The 16,578-nt window shown below is 64.1% G+C and overlaps 1 protein-coding gene and 1 long non-coding RNA gene across 4 annotated transcripts in view; one reads left to right on the forward strand and one right to left on the reverse strand.

The window, feature by feature from the left end:
* Nucleotides 1–606: 606 nt before the first annotated feature.
* LOC145505414 (uncharacterized) lies at nucleotides 607–6,486 on the reverse strand. The gene is made up of 2 exons (XR_014053004.1): nucleotides 2,945–6,486; nucleotides 607–2,425 (listed from the first exon to the last, which is right to left on the reverse strand). It is a non-coding gene; the product is annotated as an uncharacterized LOC145505414 (long non-coding RNA).
* A 334-nt stretch (nucleotides 6,487–6,820) lies between these two features.
* LGR6 (leucine rich repeat containing G protein-coupled receptor 6) overlaps nucleotides 6,821–16,578 on the forward strand; it is a 70,873-nt gene continuing 61,115 nt past the window's right edge. Inside the window, exons 1-4 of one of the 3 annotated variants that reach the window (XM_081487323.1) lie at nucleotides 6,821–7,213; nucleotides 8,913–8,984; nucleotides 11,697–11,768; nucleotides 14,127–14,198. In XM_081487323.1, coding sequence (XP_081343449.1) covers nucleotides 7,158–7,213; nucleotides 8,913–8,984; nucleotides 11,697–11,768; nucleotides 14,127–14,198 — 272 coding nt within the window. In that variant the 5' untranslated portion in view covers nucleotides 6,821–7,157. The remainder of the gene's footprint in view (nucleotides 7,214–8,912; nucleotides 8,985–11,696; nucleotides 11,769–14,126; nucleotides 14,199–16,578) is intronic. The other 2 variants (XM_081487322.1, XM_081487325.1) reach the window with 2 other exon arrangements.

Consider the following 16,578-nt stretch of genomic DNA (forward strand, 5'->3'; position numbering starts at 1 on the left):
ACACACAGGCGGCGGCCGAGCGGAGCGCGCCCCTGAGAGCTGACTGGGCTGGGTTTCGTGAGAGTGAGACTTGTGCCCCATACAGCCTGGCGCTCAGGAGCGTTGGCCTGTCTGTCATTCCCTTTACTGCTTCTTAGAAAAGAAACCCCCACCCAGTGTCCAAGAAGCAGAGACAGAAGTGTGGGTGCAGAGAGTGCTCCGCGGCCAGTGGCTCTGGTCTTCGAGTCTGCGCCGTGTCTGACTCTGAAGGTCCTCATCTGTGCCCCAGGAGGTTTGGGGCTGGTGGGTCAGCGGGCACAACCCTGCAGGTGCCAGGTGGGGACAGGCACAGGGCAGGGGGCCGCTGTGGGGACGGTGTGTCCCACGGGGGCTCCCGGCACCACCCAGGGTGCTGGGACCATGGCCCTTGGCCCTGCAGCAACTCTCAGCACGTTTATTGAGCACCTACTGTATGCCAGGAGACGCACAGATGAGGAGGTGAACGCGCAGAAGCACACTTTATACTGCAGCCCCATGAGGTGAAGGCTGGGAAGTGCAATCAGGCGCCAAGCCCTCTGCCGGCTGGGTTCCCGGACGGCTTTCAGAATGAGTCCCCCTCTCTGATTGCTTAAACTAACTTTTATTTACGTGGAGTATACTCACAGAAAAGTGTACCTATGGCACGTGTCCTGGTAAATTTCCACAAGCTGAGTACACTTGGGTAACCAGCACCCAGACCAGGAAATGGAGTATCAACAGCCTCCCCCCAGTACCAGCTCCCTGCGAACCCCCGGGGCAGCCTCGGCCACGGCTGCAACAGCACCGGCATCTCCCACCTGTGTCTGGCCCCTTGTTTGAAGATCCATCGGCCCTGCTCCCATCGCTGCCCAGCCTTCACCGCGGGTGGACACGGGCGCTGTGGACAGACCCTGTGGTTTGGGGCTTTCTGGACGGGGCTGCTGGGAGCTCTTCTGGGCCGGGGTCTGGTACACATGGACACGCAGGAGAACTGCCAGGTCACAGCAGACCCAAGAGGCTGCTCCAGGCAGAGGGGGTTGGGTGGGGCTGTGGTCCAGGGCGTCAGGAGGGTGCTCCCCGGGGCGGGGAGGACGGGGAGGGTGTGGAGTGTATGGAGGCCCATCCGAGTGCTCCCCGCATCACGCCCGGGCTCCTATCACCGCACCCCGAGCCGGGTGGTGTCCGCGGGGCCTTGTCCTCTACCTCCCGGGGCTGCCGGCTCCTGCGCTTGGGGCCACATCGCTCCAGCCACTGCCCGCCCTCGTGGTGTCTGCGCCCCCTCTGTGGGCACCTGCCCTCGGGGCCCACCCAGAGGCTCCCCCGCCCCCGTGGTGTCTGCGTCCCCTCTGTGGGCACCGTGGTGTCTGCGCCCCCTCTGTGGGCACCGTGGTGTCTGCGTCCCCTCTGTGGGCACCTGCCCTCGGGGCCCACCCAGAGGCTCCTCCGCCTCAGATGCTTCACTTACTTTCACAGGGAAAACCCTTTCCCACAGGTCCTGGGGATCAGGACCCCAACACACCTCTCTGAGGACCGCCACTCAGCCCACTGCACCATCTCTGCGGCTGCCCGGCTGCCCCGGTGCCCCCTCGGCCATGCTCTCAGCCAGGCCACTTTCTCAGGGCTACCCTGTCCTCTGTGGCCTTCCTCCAGGAAGCCCTCCCTGCCTGTGTCCTGGTCCCCAGGGATGGGGTTCCTCCGGCACTGATGTCCAGCTGTGCCTGTGGTCTGAATGTGTCCTTGGACTGTGGCTTCCTGAGGGTAGGGTGTGCCCACCCCCTCCTTCTGTGCCCACCCCCTCCTTCTGTGCCCACCCCCTCCCCTGTGTGCGCACACACCTCCTGAGCTCGGCTCAGCTCTGCACATGAGGTGCTGGGCAAGGAACGAGGCCAATGGCACCCTTCCAGTGTGTCTGGCCCAGGGCACCATGCCCAGTGGCGGCCCAGTAGCCAGCCCTTTCCCATGCCCCCTTTCCCTCCAGACAATCCCCCTCCCTAGGGACTGGGCTATTTCTTGATCCCAGGGCCTCTGCAGGAGTCCTGGCTACGCCCACAGCACAGGGAAGAAGGAAGCCTGGGGGACAGGGGTGCCCAGCCATTTGCTCTCCTTGGAGGAGCCAGGAGGCAGGAACGCCTTTGGCTGGGAGACTCTGGCCAGAGATCAGAAGATCAAAGGGGGGAAGATGAGGGATGAGGCAGGCGGCACTCTCTGGAGGCTGCAGCGGCAGCTGGTGCTCCTCAGGGCAGGGCAAGCCCCGAGTGCTCTCCTGTGTCCCCCTGAAGTAACCCCCAGAGCGGCTTCTCCGGACGAGGGCTCTGGGGGTGACGGCGGCTGGCGGCCGAGGGTGGGACGCTGGGCACCGGTGGGCAGGGCTGATGCCCACACAACTCCCCGAAGAGGAGCTGTTGTATGACGGTCGTCGGTGCAGAGACTAAAACACAGGAGACGCAACTCGGTCACATCAAGCACCTGGGAAGCAGACAGGCCACGGCCAGACCCGGTGTCCCGGAGCCCACAGACTGCGTCCCCCTCGGGAGAGGGTCAGTCCAAGCGCAGCACGAGGGAGCGGGGCTGGACGTCCTGCGGGGCCCTTTCCTCCGTGGGGCTGCTAGGTGACACCTCATTTCCCGAGCCCGTGGCCCAGACAGGCGGGAGCTGGGAGGGGGCGGGTTGTCCGAGCACCTCCTGGGGGGGGGGGAACGAAGGTGGCGGACCGGTGACAACCCACACGGGACATGGTGGGATCCGCCGGGCCAGGCTCGGGGACTCAGGGCTGGGGGGGCTGGGGGGAAGGACAGGAGAGGCTCTGCGGGCGGGCAGGACCTCCCCGGGGAGAGACAGCAGGGCTGGGCTCTGGAAAGTTCCACCTGTCCTGGCAGCCAGGCGAGCGGGACCCAGAGGCCCCGTCCCAATCCCTCCTTTGTTCCCAGCCGCCGCCCCCACCGCGCACCTTTCAGCCTCCAGCGGCTGGGGCAGGCTCGGGACCAGCAGGGCTCAGCAGAACCAAGCCTCTCACTGTGACTAGACGGGCGGTAACTTGATATTTCCGAGTCTTCCTTTCTGCGCTGAAAAGGAAGTAAAGAACTTCTCTCCTGGCCTGATGAAACGATTAGACAAAACGAGGCCAGGGCTGTGCCACCGCCTCCAGATGGCACCTACACGGGCAGGGGCCTCAAGGGCGGCCTTGGAGGGTCCCCGCCCCGATCCGCGTCTGCACCACGGCTCCTTCCCTGCAAAGGTGGCTCTTGGTGCTCTGAGTCCAGCGTCCCCTCTTTCCTAGCAGACTCGAGCTGAGACTCTAGAGAACCACCTGGCCAGGATGGACAGGGGTGGCCAGGGCAGCTGCATCCAGCTGGGAGGTGGGGGTGGAGGGACTCTGAATACAGGGCCTCTCCAGCTTCCCCCGGACACACCCGCCACTGTGTCAGGGCAACAAAGGCCGGAGCTTCAGCTCCACAAGCAGGGCCCATGGCTGCAGGCTGCTCGGCACACAAAGTGCATTGCCTCCCGCCTGGCCTGGGGGCTGCCCGGTCCCTGGCCTGCCCTCTGCCCCGGCCCCCCACCCCCTCTCTTGGGCGCCTCGGAGGAGCTCTGACCTGATGGAACACCCAGCCCCCTCTCTGAGGGGCTCCGGGCCCACAGGGAGGACAGATTCCTGCCTCACACCTCCAGAGACGGACAAGGGGGAGGGCAGAGCAGGGCTGGGAGGCAGCGGTGGTGAGCGGAGCTGGGCCGGACCGAGGGGGGACCCCCAAGTGGACCCTCTGCTCCGGGTCAGTCCCGGTCGGGGCTGCCTGGGGAGCACCCACTCCTCGGCGCTGCGTGGACGCTGCGTGTGTGATGAGAGTGTCCTGGCAGCCATCGTGCAGGGACACCAGCCCCACAGGGGATGACAGTCTCTGCTGTGCCCGCAGAGGTCAGGGGCCACTCCCAGGCCCTGTGAGGTCTAGCCCCAGCCCCAGTCACTGCCCGCTCTTGTCACTGTGCCACCTGACTGGGCTCTGAGGGGGGTCCCACACTGTTCAGCACGTGGCGCGGGGCCTGATACACTGCAGGTGCTTCACAAGCTGGAGGGCGCTGAGCAGCTGGGGGTCAGAGGCTTCCTGCACCACGAGGCTCGTGCACTGGACCACGGTGGGCGGCTGTGTAGGCGCGGAGTTGCTTGCAGGGTGCTCGGCGCTGGTGAAGGGCTTTCCTAGGGAGGATGCAGTGCGTACACAGCCGGCAGGGGGCAGAGATGGGGGGGAAATGGGCCCGGCCGTTGGCACGGCCACCCCAGGACCTCTGACAGGACACCAAGGACACACCCTATGTCTGCTCCATCCAGTGTGGCAACTGCTAGCCACGTGCGGCCAGTGTAGACGAGGCACTGAATTTTTACTCTGATTTAATGACCTGAAGCGTGAACAGTCAGTACAGGCGGTGGAGGTCTGAACCATCTCGGGCGGGAGGGCCCGTCGCCCCATGGGCTGCGTGCGGCTGCCCTGAGTGGGTCCGTGGCATCCCGCTGGCCTCTGTGTGTGGGTGACTCCACAGGGGAAGCAGAGACACCCAGGCGGCCCGTCCCGCCCGTTCTCTGCAGAGCCCTCGCCTGTCCCGGGCTCAGTGGAGGGAGGCCCGGGGGGTCAGCACTGACCATTGGGGCAGGGAAGCACCTCTGTCTGGGCAGAGGCCTTGGGACTCCCTAGCTTGATCACTTTGCCCAGCAGAGCAACGATGTCCACTGAGTCTGGGACAGCCTGGCTCCCCCACATAGGGGTTCCCACAGGGCTGAGGATCAGGTCAGCCTGGGACCCTCTCCACCTCTGAGGCCACCCTCCTCCCCTCACCCAGGCACCCACACCCTCTCCTGCTGGTCCAGCCAGCACTTTCCCTTTTCCAAAAAGAGGCAGAAATGAGGGTTTGGCCTGAAGTTGGTGCCAAACCTCGATTTCAGAACGCAGCATCCTCGAGCAGGAGGCACCTCTCTGGCCTCTCCTGGCTCTGCCTCCTCCCTCTGCTGTCGGTTGGAGGAGACAAAGTGAGCGCCATTCCCTGACTCCCGTGGCCTTACAATCACAGCTAAAATCTACTTTCCCCCCTCTCACCTGACGTTTAGGAATGCCCCTTTCCCTGGCTTTGTCCCTCCTGCCCGCCTGCATTAGCTGGGTCACCTGATGCCCCTCTGGGTTTCCTATTTCTCCCCGGTTCCACACGACATGCACAGACCTTGTCTTGGCAACCACGGGGACCCCCCATTGACCTCCAGGTCAGGTGCCAGCGCTCCCCATCAGCATCTGTCTTCCCCACCCCCAGGCCACCCACTTCCTCCTGGAGCCCTCCTGCCACCCTAGCTGAGGGGCTGTGTTACAAACAAGGGAGCCAAGACAGGGCGGAATCAAGCAACAGCCCTTTTGTTTAAACACACAGCCTCGTTCTCACACAGGAGTTTGTGCAAAGCCAGAGAGCCCGAGGCTGTGCTGTGGTGTGTGAAGGCTGGTGCTCTTTCCCTGGCTGGAGTCATGCCCTTGTTGGGAAACGTGCAGAACTCTGCAGAACTCTCGGCTGGTTCGGAGCCTCCAGGAAGACAGTGGGGCCAGGCTGGGGTCCCTCACTCTGTGGGTGCTGCAGCCCCTGTGTGCCAGGGGCCCCAGGCCTGAGAGTGAGCCCTCTCCGTGCAGGAGCCAGGATCACAAGGGTACTGAGCCCTAAGCATCATAATTCCTTAGGGCGAGGATGTTAGGAAGGCCTGCTGAGTGGGTCCTGTGTTTTACTAACTGGTGTTTCTTGACTCCTGTGTTTCTCACTCAGCTCCAGCAAGTACATCCCCATCTCACACATGGGAAGAGGGAGGCTGCCGGGAGTCAGGCGGCACGTGCAGGCCCGCAGGCTGGTCAGCGCAGCTGGCTGCTGGTGGGGTAAGGCAGTGCCAGGAACAGGGCAAGAGCCCAGCTGACGCCCCCGCGGGAGCCTGAACGAAAGTGCAGGGTGCAGGACGCTGCTCAGCTCTGGCAGGAGGGCCTCTCAGAGGAGGTAGCCTGGGGGCACGGCCGGGGAACGGGGGCTGGTCTCCCTGTCACTCCGCCCTCTACTTGGCTGCAGAGATGGGCCCTGCGTCCCCGCCTCTCCCCCCGGTGGGGACAGTCCTCCCAGACCCGTCTTGCAGGACCAAGGGCTTTGTCGTCCGCTCACAGGAAAGATGCACACTGAACAAGTCCCGCAGGGGCCGTGGGTGTCGGCCCGATGTCCCCGGCGGTCGGCCTCTTACTAACCCCACCCGGCCTAGTTTTGGGTCTTGCTGCTCTCTGCCCCCGAGTCCCCGGCTCCTTCTGGTCTCCACGGAGAAGGAAATGGCAACCCACTCTAGTATTCTTGCCCGGAGAATCCCAGGGACGGGGCAGCCTGGTGGGCTGTCGTCTATGGGGTCGCACAGAGTCGGACACGACTGAAGCGACTTAGCAGCAGCAGCAGCAGCTCTCTGCCCCCGAGTCCCCGGCTCCTTCTGGTCTCCACGGCGACGCTGCCTCTCCCAGCTTCCCCGGTGGTCCGGGGCACCCAGAGGCGAGCGCTGAGGACGCTCCTGTGCGCGGGCTGCCAGGTTTGCCCGTCGACCCTCTCCTGCCCCCGCCCAGGGCGAGTCCTGCCAGGTGCACAGGGCGCCCCAAGGGCTACAGGGAAAGGCGGCACGGCGGGTGACACCCAGCCTCGCCCCTGCGGTCGAGCTGAAAGAAGCAACGGGCAGGGCCCAGAGAGCCGCGGAACCCGGTGCCGCGCGGCCAGAGGGTTCAGACGTCAACCAAGCACGTGCTTCCAAGTAAAGCGCATCCTGGGAGCAGTGCGCGCATGCGTGTGCGTGCTGCGTGCAGGTGTGCGTACTGCGTGCAGGTGTGCGTGCTGCGTGCGTGCTCCGTGCACGCGCACTGACAGTGCTCGTGGGGCGGCCGTGCTGGAGCGGCGTTTGCGGCCGGGCGTCGGTGTCCAGTCCGCCCACGAGCTGGACCCCGAGCGGCCCCCAGAGCAGCCTGCGCTCCCCCGGCCGAGGGAGCCCCCTCGCTCGCCCAGGGTCACCACCGAGAAGGGTTCCACCCGGGGGGCGAGACGGCTGAGCGTCCCCCGGAGGGCTTCCGTCGTGGTTAGGCGGGTACTCCGAGTGCAGTGCACGCGCACAGCGCGCCCGGAGCCCCATGGACCGCACGTGCCCGGCGGCTCACACGCGCCCACGGCGGCGCCACCCCGCTCGGTGGGCCCCCACCCCCTCCTTGGCACGGGCCCCCAGAGCCCTGCAGCTGGTCTGGGCGCTGTCCCGGCAGGATGCGGGCGGGCGCGGGGCGGGCGCGGGGCGGGCCGTTCCTCCCGGGGAGAACAATGAGGCCGCTCTCAGGACGGGCCGGGGGGCCTGGAGCCACATCAGAGACGCGGAGGTGCGGCCCCCGGGGCGACGGCTGAGTGACGAGGCCTGAGTCACACACCTCGCGAGCCCGTGTGGAGGCACGTCCGGAGGCGCTTGGGCGCGCGTTCAGGGGTACCGGCTCCTTGACTCGTCCCGCCGGCCTGACGGTGCGCCGGCCCGGGACCGCAGGAGGCTCTGTGCCTGGGCTCCCGGGCCGCGCCTTCCGCCCCCGTGGCTGCCCTGCGCGCCCCTCCTCTCTGTGGCCGCCGGGCCGCGTCTTGGATGGTGGGTCGGGGCCTCGGGTGCGGCGGGAGGGGAGCCCGCCGGGCCCTCACCTCTGCCCGCACGGGGCGCCTTCCTTCCTCAGAGGATACGTCCGGGTTTACCAGGGATAAAACGCTGGCGCCTCAACAGCCTTTTCATCGGTCGGAGCTGGGCCCCCACTCTCCCAGCCCCTGCCCGCCACCCCGTGTCCAGCACACACCTCAGCGCAGGCATTTCTTGCAGGAAATGGAGACCCTGGGGTTTGCGGTGCAAATGCATCCCTGGGAGGAGGGAGCTGACAGAGGCCAGTGGCTGCTGTTAGGGGTTGAGACGGGCCGGATCCCAAGAGTGAGACACATGCGTGCAGTCCCCGGCGCGGACTAGGAGGAAAACGCTCGGACCGGGCTGGCCCGCAGACTGTGGGGCTCTTGCCCACTGGTCACTCAGGGACAGGAGGCAGAGGAAATACCTGTGCAGTGTCTGGTAGGCAGTCTGTAGGCACTGGCTTACTTAATCCGTACAAGGACCCTAGGAGTTTGGGGGCGTTCCCCCATTTTTATGGATGAGATGACTGAGAGAGTAGTTAAGAGCCCTCAGTCTGGTGGGTAAATCAAGGAGAGAGTTGACTTCAGCACTCTTTTCCTCTGCTTTCTCAAGCGTAAAGTGGAAGTAGTAGGTATCCACCTTGGGGTTGCTGGGAGAATTCAGTGGGATTGTTTGGATAAAGGGTCGCCGGTGCTGGACGCAGAGTGGACCTCCAGCAGATGCTGGCTGTTCCTGCTGTGATCCTCTGCATGCAGGGTACCTTGGGGGCGTGGCACAGAAGCCACCCTCAGGGTCTCATAATGTGAGAAGGCAGCTAGTCTAGGTGGGACTCTGCAGGATCCCATGTCCCCTGGGATGTGCCAGGGGCCAGGCCCTCTGGATGGAGAAGAGGAGAAGGAGCCTGGGGGTGTGGTGGGGGGACAGCAGGAGAGAGAGACTGCAGGCCTAGAGGGCAGTGGAATCCCACTGGCCAGACTGGGGATGGTCCCAGGAGCCCATGGGGTCTCGGGTAAAACGTCCACAAGAGGTCCTGCATGTTGAGTAGCCCCATCCTGCTCTAACCTTCTGTGAACTTTTCTCTGGCTCGTTCCTGTTGGGGGTCAGCTTCCTCCTCGGCCCTCATCACGGCCCATCCTAGGGAGGAGGGACGCAGGAGGAGGGAGCCTCGGGGAGCACCCCACGGAGCCCCGGGGACACGGCCCACTGCTGGTCTGCTCATCTGCCCGCTTCTCTCTCGCAGGGACCTGAGCATGAACAACCTCACAGAGCTCCGGCCTGGCGTCTTCCACCACCTGCGCTTCCTGGAGGAGCTGTGAGTGGAGGCCTTGGTCGGGGGTGGGAGGGGCTGGAGGGAAGGGCTGGAGGAGGGTCCTGTGACCTCTGACACCAGGGCACTGGGCTTCCCTGGGGGGAAGGGGAGTCTGGCAGAAGGAGCTGTTCTGAGAGAGGGTCAGTGTCCCCTGCCGATGCGTGGGGCTGAGTGGGGGCAGCGTGGACGTAGGAACTCGAGTGTGAGCCTCCACATTCCTGAGGCTGACCAGCTTTCTGTCAACACTTTTTCTTTCCTTGAAAGTGAAAGTCGCTCAGTCATGTCCGACTCTTTGCGACCCTATGGACTATACCCTGGTGGCTCAGTCGTTAAAGTGTCTGCCCGCAATGCAGGAGACCTGGGTTCGATCCCCGGGTCAGGACGATCCCCTGGAGAAGGAAATGGCAACCCACTTGAGTACTCTTGCCTAGAAAATTCCATGGATGGAGGAGCCTGGTGGGCTACAGTCCATGGGGTCGCAAAGAGTAAGACACGACTTCACTTTCACAGACTATACAGTCCATGGAATTCTCTAGGCCAGAATACTGGAGTGGGTAGCCTTTCCCTTCTCCAGGGGATCTTCGCAACCCAGGGATCGAACCCAGGTCTCCCAGATGGCAGGCGGATTCTTTACCAGCTGAGCCACAAGGGAAGCCCAAGAATACTGGAGTGGGTAGCCTATCTCTTCTCCAGCGGATCTTCCCAACCCAGGGATTGAATCCAGTCTCCCACATTGCAGGCGGATTCTTTACCAGTTGAGCCAGCAGGAAAGCCCCTTTCCTTGGGGTTGTCCTTGACCTGCCCTTGTCCCCCGGGGCTGGCCGCTGGCCACTCCCCCGTCCTGGTGCTTCTTCCTCTGCAGTGAGTGCCCCCTTGTCCCCATTCCAACTGCTGCCGCTGCCCTGGACATCCCCTCCACCAGGGGCTGCCCCAGCGTGTGAGGACATACCACTGCCTCGTCTCTGATACACTCTTCCCATTGCGGGGGCTCTCACCAGCTCATGAGCCTTCTCTGGTTCCCCACAACCCAGAAGAGGCGCTTCAAGGACCCTCCCTTACCTGGCCCAAGCCCACCAGCTAGCTGTGCTCCATGGGAGCCCGTTCCTGGTGCCCTCCTACGTTGGAGCCAGTTTCCCTTCCAGCCCAGCAGATCCACTATTTCTCTACTCTTATCAGGGCCAACACAAGCCCACTTCCTCCAGGAAGCCCTCTCTGGTTGATCCCTTTCCACAGCCTGGAAGTCTGCAGGTTGCTCTGACGCTCTAGTGCCGGGCATGAGTGAGTCAGCTCCTCGGCCCGAGCGCCTTCTGTCTCCTCGGGGCAGCCAGGCCACCCTCTTCCCACCCTGCCCTCCTCCTCGCCTGATCCCCCGCACCCCAGCCTGCTGGTTCTTGTTGGGCGCCAGCATCAACCTTGGGGTTCTCCTGGTTTCGCTTAAGCTCTTGGATCACAGGCTCCTGGTTCCAAACACGCTCGCCACTGCACCTCTGCCCCGAGCCCTCTCCTCCCACACAGCCCTCCCCACCCGGCCCTGGACAGGCCCCCAGGGCACTCTCCCCTGCCCGAGCCCAGGAGCAGCGCTTAGTGCAACACCGGCTCTCGGTGTCAGGACATTTGTTGGCCCGGCGTGGGGAGAGGCCTCTCGGAGGAACTGTGGGCAGTTCTCGAGGGGACAGCGAGGCCGCGGAGGGGGCCCGCCTGGTGAGAATGGAGAGCAGGAAGGAGGCCACGGAGTCGGGCTGGTGACGCTCACAGCCTGAGCCCGGGTCTGGTCCTCTGTCCTGTGCTCCCTGAGGGGCTTGTTGGCCCATTTTGGAGGCAAAAATGCCCTATGGAGCCCAAGCGTGGAGACTCCAAAGATCACAGCACCTTTTTTGAAACAGTAAGTTTTGAGAGAAGCCTGCACACGGCAAAACGAAGATCCCACATTTTGCGACAAAGGTGAAAAGGAGCCAAATAAAGTGAAATAAAAGGAAATTAAATAAAAAATGAAATGAAAAAGGGAAATAAAATAAAGTGAAATGAAATTGAAATAAATGAAATAAAGTGAAATAACAAAATAAATGAAACAAAATAATGAAGCAAAATGAAATGAAAAACAATAAATGTCAAATAAATATGCTCAGAAGAGAGATTAAAAAACCAGCTTCTGAGCTGTGCCAGCCCAGCTCCCATGTCAGCAGGCCTCTGAGAGCTGAGTCTGGTGACCCGCGGGGACTCCGGAGGCCGCAGGCACTGTGCGGACTCGCCCGATGGGGACGCGCGCCAGGCGTGCGCGTGTCGGGCGTGCTCCGTCTCATCTGTTCCTTTCAGTCGATGGTCACCCGTGACAAGCGTGGAAGTGCTTGATTAGACCACGGTGTTGGACTCGTTCCAGCACCCCGTTTCCTGCTTCCGGTTGGTGGGGTGGGCTGTGCAGTTTGGGCTCAGGGAGACACATCTAGCTCCCCTGCTGACAGGACAGCACAGGGCAGGCCGTGGGTGGACGTGGCCCAGCAGGTGATCGGGTCTGGGAGATCCCACAGACTCTGTGAACTGAGCCTGGGTTTCCTCCTCTGCAAATGGGGGTTCTTGTGGGCTCCCCACAGGGTCCCTGTGAGGTAGCAGGGCAGTCACACCACCACCCTCCCCACTCGCATCCTGGGACTCAGACACGGGGCCACCGCCCTGCTCGGCCCCCTGCCAGCATCACCGGCCCTTGTCTCTGGTTTGCAGGCGCCTCTCCGGGAACCATCTCTCGCACATCCCGGGACAAGCGTTCTCCGGCCTCAGCAGCCTGAAAATCCTGTAAGTCTAAGTCCTGCATTATGTGGAGACTCAGCTTTGAGGACTTGGCAGATGGAAGCTTGGTAGCCTGAGTCGTGCTTTGCCGCTGGCTTGCTTATTTCCTTATCTTCACTTCTCCCTTTAATTATTTCCAGGTCTTGGCTTTTGCCTTGTCCATAAGAAAGTTTGTGGTTTGCAAACAAATGCTTAACGGCACCCAATGCTTATGCCACAGTGCCGGGAAGTGACCACCTCTCGGTAGTGTACCCTGAATACTGCCCGTGGGTCCAGGGCAGGTTCAAGTCTCTCAGGCCAGGAGGAGCAGGGCTGTTTCTGCAGAGGAAGACTCCGCACTGGTTTTCTTAACTGCCCTTCCCCTCGAACCCTGGCCGCAGTGCGGAATCCCTGCCTCCAGTTCCCAGGCATCTGTGTCCTTGAGGCGGAAGGAACCTGAGGATGGAAGAGGACCCCACAGCCCCCTTGAGGGAGGGGACGTGGAGGCAGCCTCTCCCTGACCCGAGTCCCCGGCTCACCTTGTCCCACCAGCCCTCCTGGGCCCCGCCCCGACCCTGGGAGAGTGTGGGTGAAAGGAAATGGGGTCGGGATGCAGGGGATCCGAGGGCACGCTGGAGAGGGTCCTCGGAGGGCCTGTCCCCGGGCTTGGGGTGAAGCGGATCCTGGGGGCTGACCCCGGAGCGCCTGAAGCTCCCTGCAGCGGTGAGGCGCTCCCCTGCCCTGCTGCCCCCGCAGCCCCGCCTTGACCTGCAGGCCTTTGCACAAGGCGGTCACCGAGGTGTAAGGTCTAAAACCCGGTCCTGTGCCTGTCCTGGGGCTGCTCCTCTCTAGAAAGGGGTCTCTCCTTTGCTCCAGGTTGTCTGTGGGTGGGTGGCCCTGTCCGCTCGGCCCCGGGAGATCCCTGCTCCCAGCCGGGTAGCAGCCCCACCACGTGCTGGCGCCCTCCTAGCTCCATGTTGTCCGAGGGCCCCGGGCCCTGGCCCCCTCCCGCCTCCCCGTGGACCCTCGGCCCCCTCCTGCCTCCCCACGGGCCCCTCCTGCCTCCCGGCCTGGCCCGGGGCCCTGGCCCCTCCTGCCCCACCCCTGCTCCGCCTGCGGGCACCACCTCCCATCCCATCCGGTCCCTGCTTCCCTCCTCTTGGCCTCCCACCAGCCCGCAGTCCTTCCTGCCACCTCTCTCTGTCCTGCTCCCACCAGTGCTTCTGCCCCCGGGTGAGGAGGCACCCCCAAGCCAGACATGGCCTAGGCGGCCTGCTGGGTGGTGGTCTGTGCCCGGGGCAGGCCCAGGCCTGTGGCCGGATTGGAGAGCGGGGGCCTATCTGCTGGGCCTTCAGAAGATGAGACTGACATCCCGTTTCTAAGCCTCCAGCTTATGGAAGAGCCTCTTTTTCCCTTGCCTGCCTCAGGCAGTTAATCAAAGCCTCCCAAAGCTGCAGTCCTGCCCACTCGACATGGTGCCGGCCCAGCGGGGTGGGTCAGCTGATGGCAGCCCGCCACTGACCCCCAATGGCGCCCCTAAGACCCCCCTGAAGTCACCCAAAGCCTTCATCCCTGCTCTTTGCCTGCAGGCCTCCTCTGCTTCGGGGGTGGTAGGGTGGGGTTGCGGAAGGCACCTGCCTACTTAGTGTCCTCAGAGCAGAGGTTCTGCCTGCATCTGGGTGAAAAGGGCAGGTGTGCAGGCCTTGGGAGGGCACCTTCCTGCCCCCAACTTTTCCCTGACCTCTGTTCCCCCAACATATTCCCCAGAGGCAGTGGGCATCCAGGGCCCCCTTAGAGCTGGGCGAGCGGGCCCTTTGCCTGGGGCCCCGGGGCTCTGGGGTGGCGTTCTGTGTTCTGAGCACGGCTCTGGGCCTGGGCTCGGCTGGGGTCCCCATTTCCCCCTCTCGCTCTCGGACTCACTGCCCTGCCGGTCCAGGAGGGCAGTCCTCCGAGTGGCTCGTGCCCGGCTGCACATCCCTGCTTTTGCGGGGTCGTGTGTGATGGGGTCGCCAGCTGGTGCTGGCTGGCCAACCTGGGTGCCTCAGATTGTCCCTACAGACATGCACAGCACACAGAGGCGTTTGCCTGGGGGCCTGCACAGCCTCCCCTTCCCAGAGAAGCTGCAGGCTCGCAGCTGCAGAGGAGACTGAGGCCTGGGGAGGAGACGCAGCACTCCCCACGTCCTTCTGGGCCAGGATGCCGGAGGGTCCCCTGCCCCGCTTTCCCGCTGCCCTGGGTGTCTCCTCCGTGTCTGCCCGGGCACCTCATCCCCAGAGCCCCTCGGAGGCACCCTCCCAGCCCTGTGGATGCTCGGGGGACAGACGGGGCTGGGGGCCAGACTGGGCCCTGTGGGCGGGGTCCTTCAAGCCCTCTCCTCCCTCACAGGATGCTGCAAAACAACCAGCTGGGCGGGATCCCCGCGGAGGCGCTGTGGGAGCTGCCGGGCCTGCAGTCTCTGTGAGTCGGGGGGCGGGCTGGGTGCCCCTGCCTGGGCCTGAACCCCAGGTTCCAACGGTGCATTCCTGGCCTTGGTTTCCTCTGGGGGTCGTCGTCAGATGTGTGTATGTGCGTGTAGGCACCCAGCCCCTGTGGAGGGCTGCGGGAATGGGGCCTCCCTGGGTGGGCCCAGGGCACCATCCTGGGCTGTCTCGCCTTCTGCCATGGAGCCCAGGTGGGCTTGGAGGCCCCAGAACCGCAGCAGGACGGGGTTGTCTCCCTGACCTTGCCCGCGCCCGGGCTTGGCGAGGCTTTGGGCTCAGATGCCTCATGGGCCTCCGGGGAGCCCTGCGGTTCCTGTGCGTCCACGGGGGCCATCGCGGTTCCCAGGCAGAAGCGGAGACCGGTCGGATGAGGGAGGGCCTGGCCGCCCGGTGCTCAGGGCCGGTGCTGGGCGCCTAGGCGGGCCCGGAACAGGCCATGCCCAGTGCGTGCCTGTGAGCCGGCTGAATTGGTCTGACCCGAGACTAGGTGGTTGGGGAGGACTCAGAGCTGGGGCTGGGCCTGGGGGCCCTGAGGCAGGCGGAGTGGGTGGCGCGTCCCTGCCTGTGGCTCCTCTCCTGCCCGTGGCCGCCAGGCCGGCCTCCCCCCTCCCCAGCTGCCCCCGCCCCCCCCCGTGTCCCCTCACCCCTGCACCTGCTGGGCCTCGGGCCCCCCACCTCCTCTCCCTCCATCCAGCTCAGGGCTGGCCAGGGTCAAAGGTCAGTGACCAGGAGGCCTGTGTTGCTTCCTTTGCCCAACAAGGGCAGACTGTCGGTTCCCCGGGGGGTTTTCACGGGATGAAGACCTTCGTTGGCCTCCTTCACGCTCACTCCGAGCTTCATTTTGTCCCTGGGACTCGTCTTGTGCGTGCCTGGGGACCCTAAGGGTCTTGGGCCACAGAGGCACTCCTGCACTCTCTGAGCAGTGGCGGCCCAGTGGCCAGAGCCCTTGATGGCCGGCTTCCTTGACAGCATCCCTCCTGCTGCCTGGGGGCTGGGGGTTGGTCAGGCCCCGGGCCCCCGGCCTGAGCCCGCCACACACGCCTTGTCTCTGGCAGTCCTGCGAGGAGACCTCTGTCCCGTAGGGCAGCTGGCTCCGGTCCTGGCCGCCAGCACTCTGCGCTCTGTGCCCAGCGGCCCATCCACCCGTGGGGCATGGCCATTCCGCCCACCTCCCAGGGATTCAGGAGAGTAGAGGCATAGTGAGGGGTGCCCGGAGTGGCTGGTGTGCCCGGATGCTGATCACTTAACTCACCCGCCCGCCCATTTCACACGCGCTTGAGGCTTCCCTGGGGAGGCAAAAGCTGAGCCTTTCGCATCTTGAAGGGTTAATAAGTGTCAGGTGGAGGGGCAGGGAAGGGCGTTCCAGGCACAGGGAACAGCATATACAGGGACTCAGAAGGACTGAGAGGTTGCAGAGAACATGCACAGGGGCCACTTTGGTCAAGCAGGGGAGCTGGTGGGAAGGGCAGGAGTGGAGGGAGGTCTGGAATCAGCAAGAGGTGAGGAGGAGCGCTTTGCCAGGGATCCAGAGTTTATGCTTAGGGCCTGGGAAGCCATCGAAGGACCTTCAGTGGGAGTTTGCATCATTGAAAGTCACCCCAGCAGCATTCAGGAGGACAGCCTGGAGGGGGGGCCAGGTCCACACACTGAGGGCACGTGACAGCCTGGAGGACAGCCTGGAGGCAGGGAGCCAGGTCCTTACACTGAGGGCACGTGACAGCCTGGAGGACAGGCAGGGGCAGTGCTAAAGGAGTGGTTGACTGACTCTGGGAACATCAAGAAGCCGACTCTCAGGGCTCTGGGGTCGGGGGCCTGGGCTCGGCTCCTGCCCTCACTCCTGTATGGCCCACAGCGACCTGGTCTCGCTCTTCTCCAGTACCCGGGAGGCCCCTGCCAGCGCAGGAGGAGCTGGTGCTCTTGCGGACGCGGGTGGCACGTCTGGTGCTGCCACCACTGCTGCTCCTCGTGTGGGCGGCGCTGCTGACCTGCTGTGGGTGAGGACGGGCCGTGGTGATGGAGAGGACACCCAGGTGGATGGCCAGGCTGCTCACCGGGAGCCCGGCACGTGGTGGGGGCTCAGCGAGAATGTGCCGATTGAGGGGTAGGCGAGGCGTGGATCCCAGGGGTGAGCCGGGCGGGCACAGGGCCCCTTTGGACTTGCTAGGTGTGCAGTACCGCGGGGGGGTGACCAGGCCTCTGGGACACGATGGAACGCGGGCCTCTGCTTGCAGGACATCAGAGCGTATTTGCGCGAGCGTGCGTGTGCACGTGTTGGGGAGAAGGGGCAGAGCCCTGCGTGAAGGTTCCGTGTCGTGGGTGTTCCATCGGAGTGAGAACCTCCACCTAACTCAGGCGTC

The sequence above is a fragment of the Giraffa tippelskirchi genome, chromosome 5 (genome assembly GCF_054371585.1).
Source record: "Giraffa tippelskirchi isolate mGirTip1 chromosome 5, T2T-mGirTip1v1.2.pri, whole genome shotgun sequence".
NCBI classification, from domain to species: domain Eukaryota; kingdom Metazoa; phylum Chordata; class Mammalia; order Artiodactyla; family Giraffidae; genus Giraffa; species Giraffa tippelskirchi.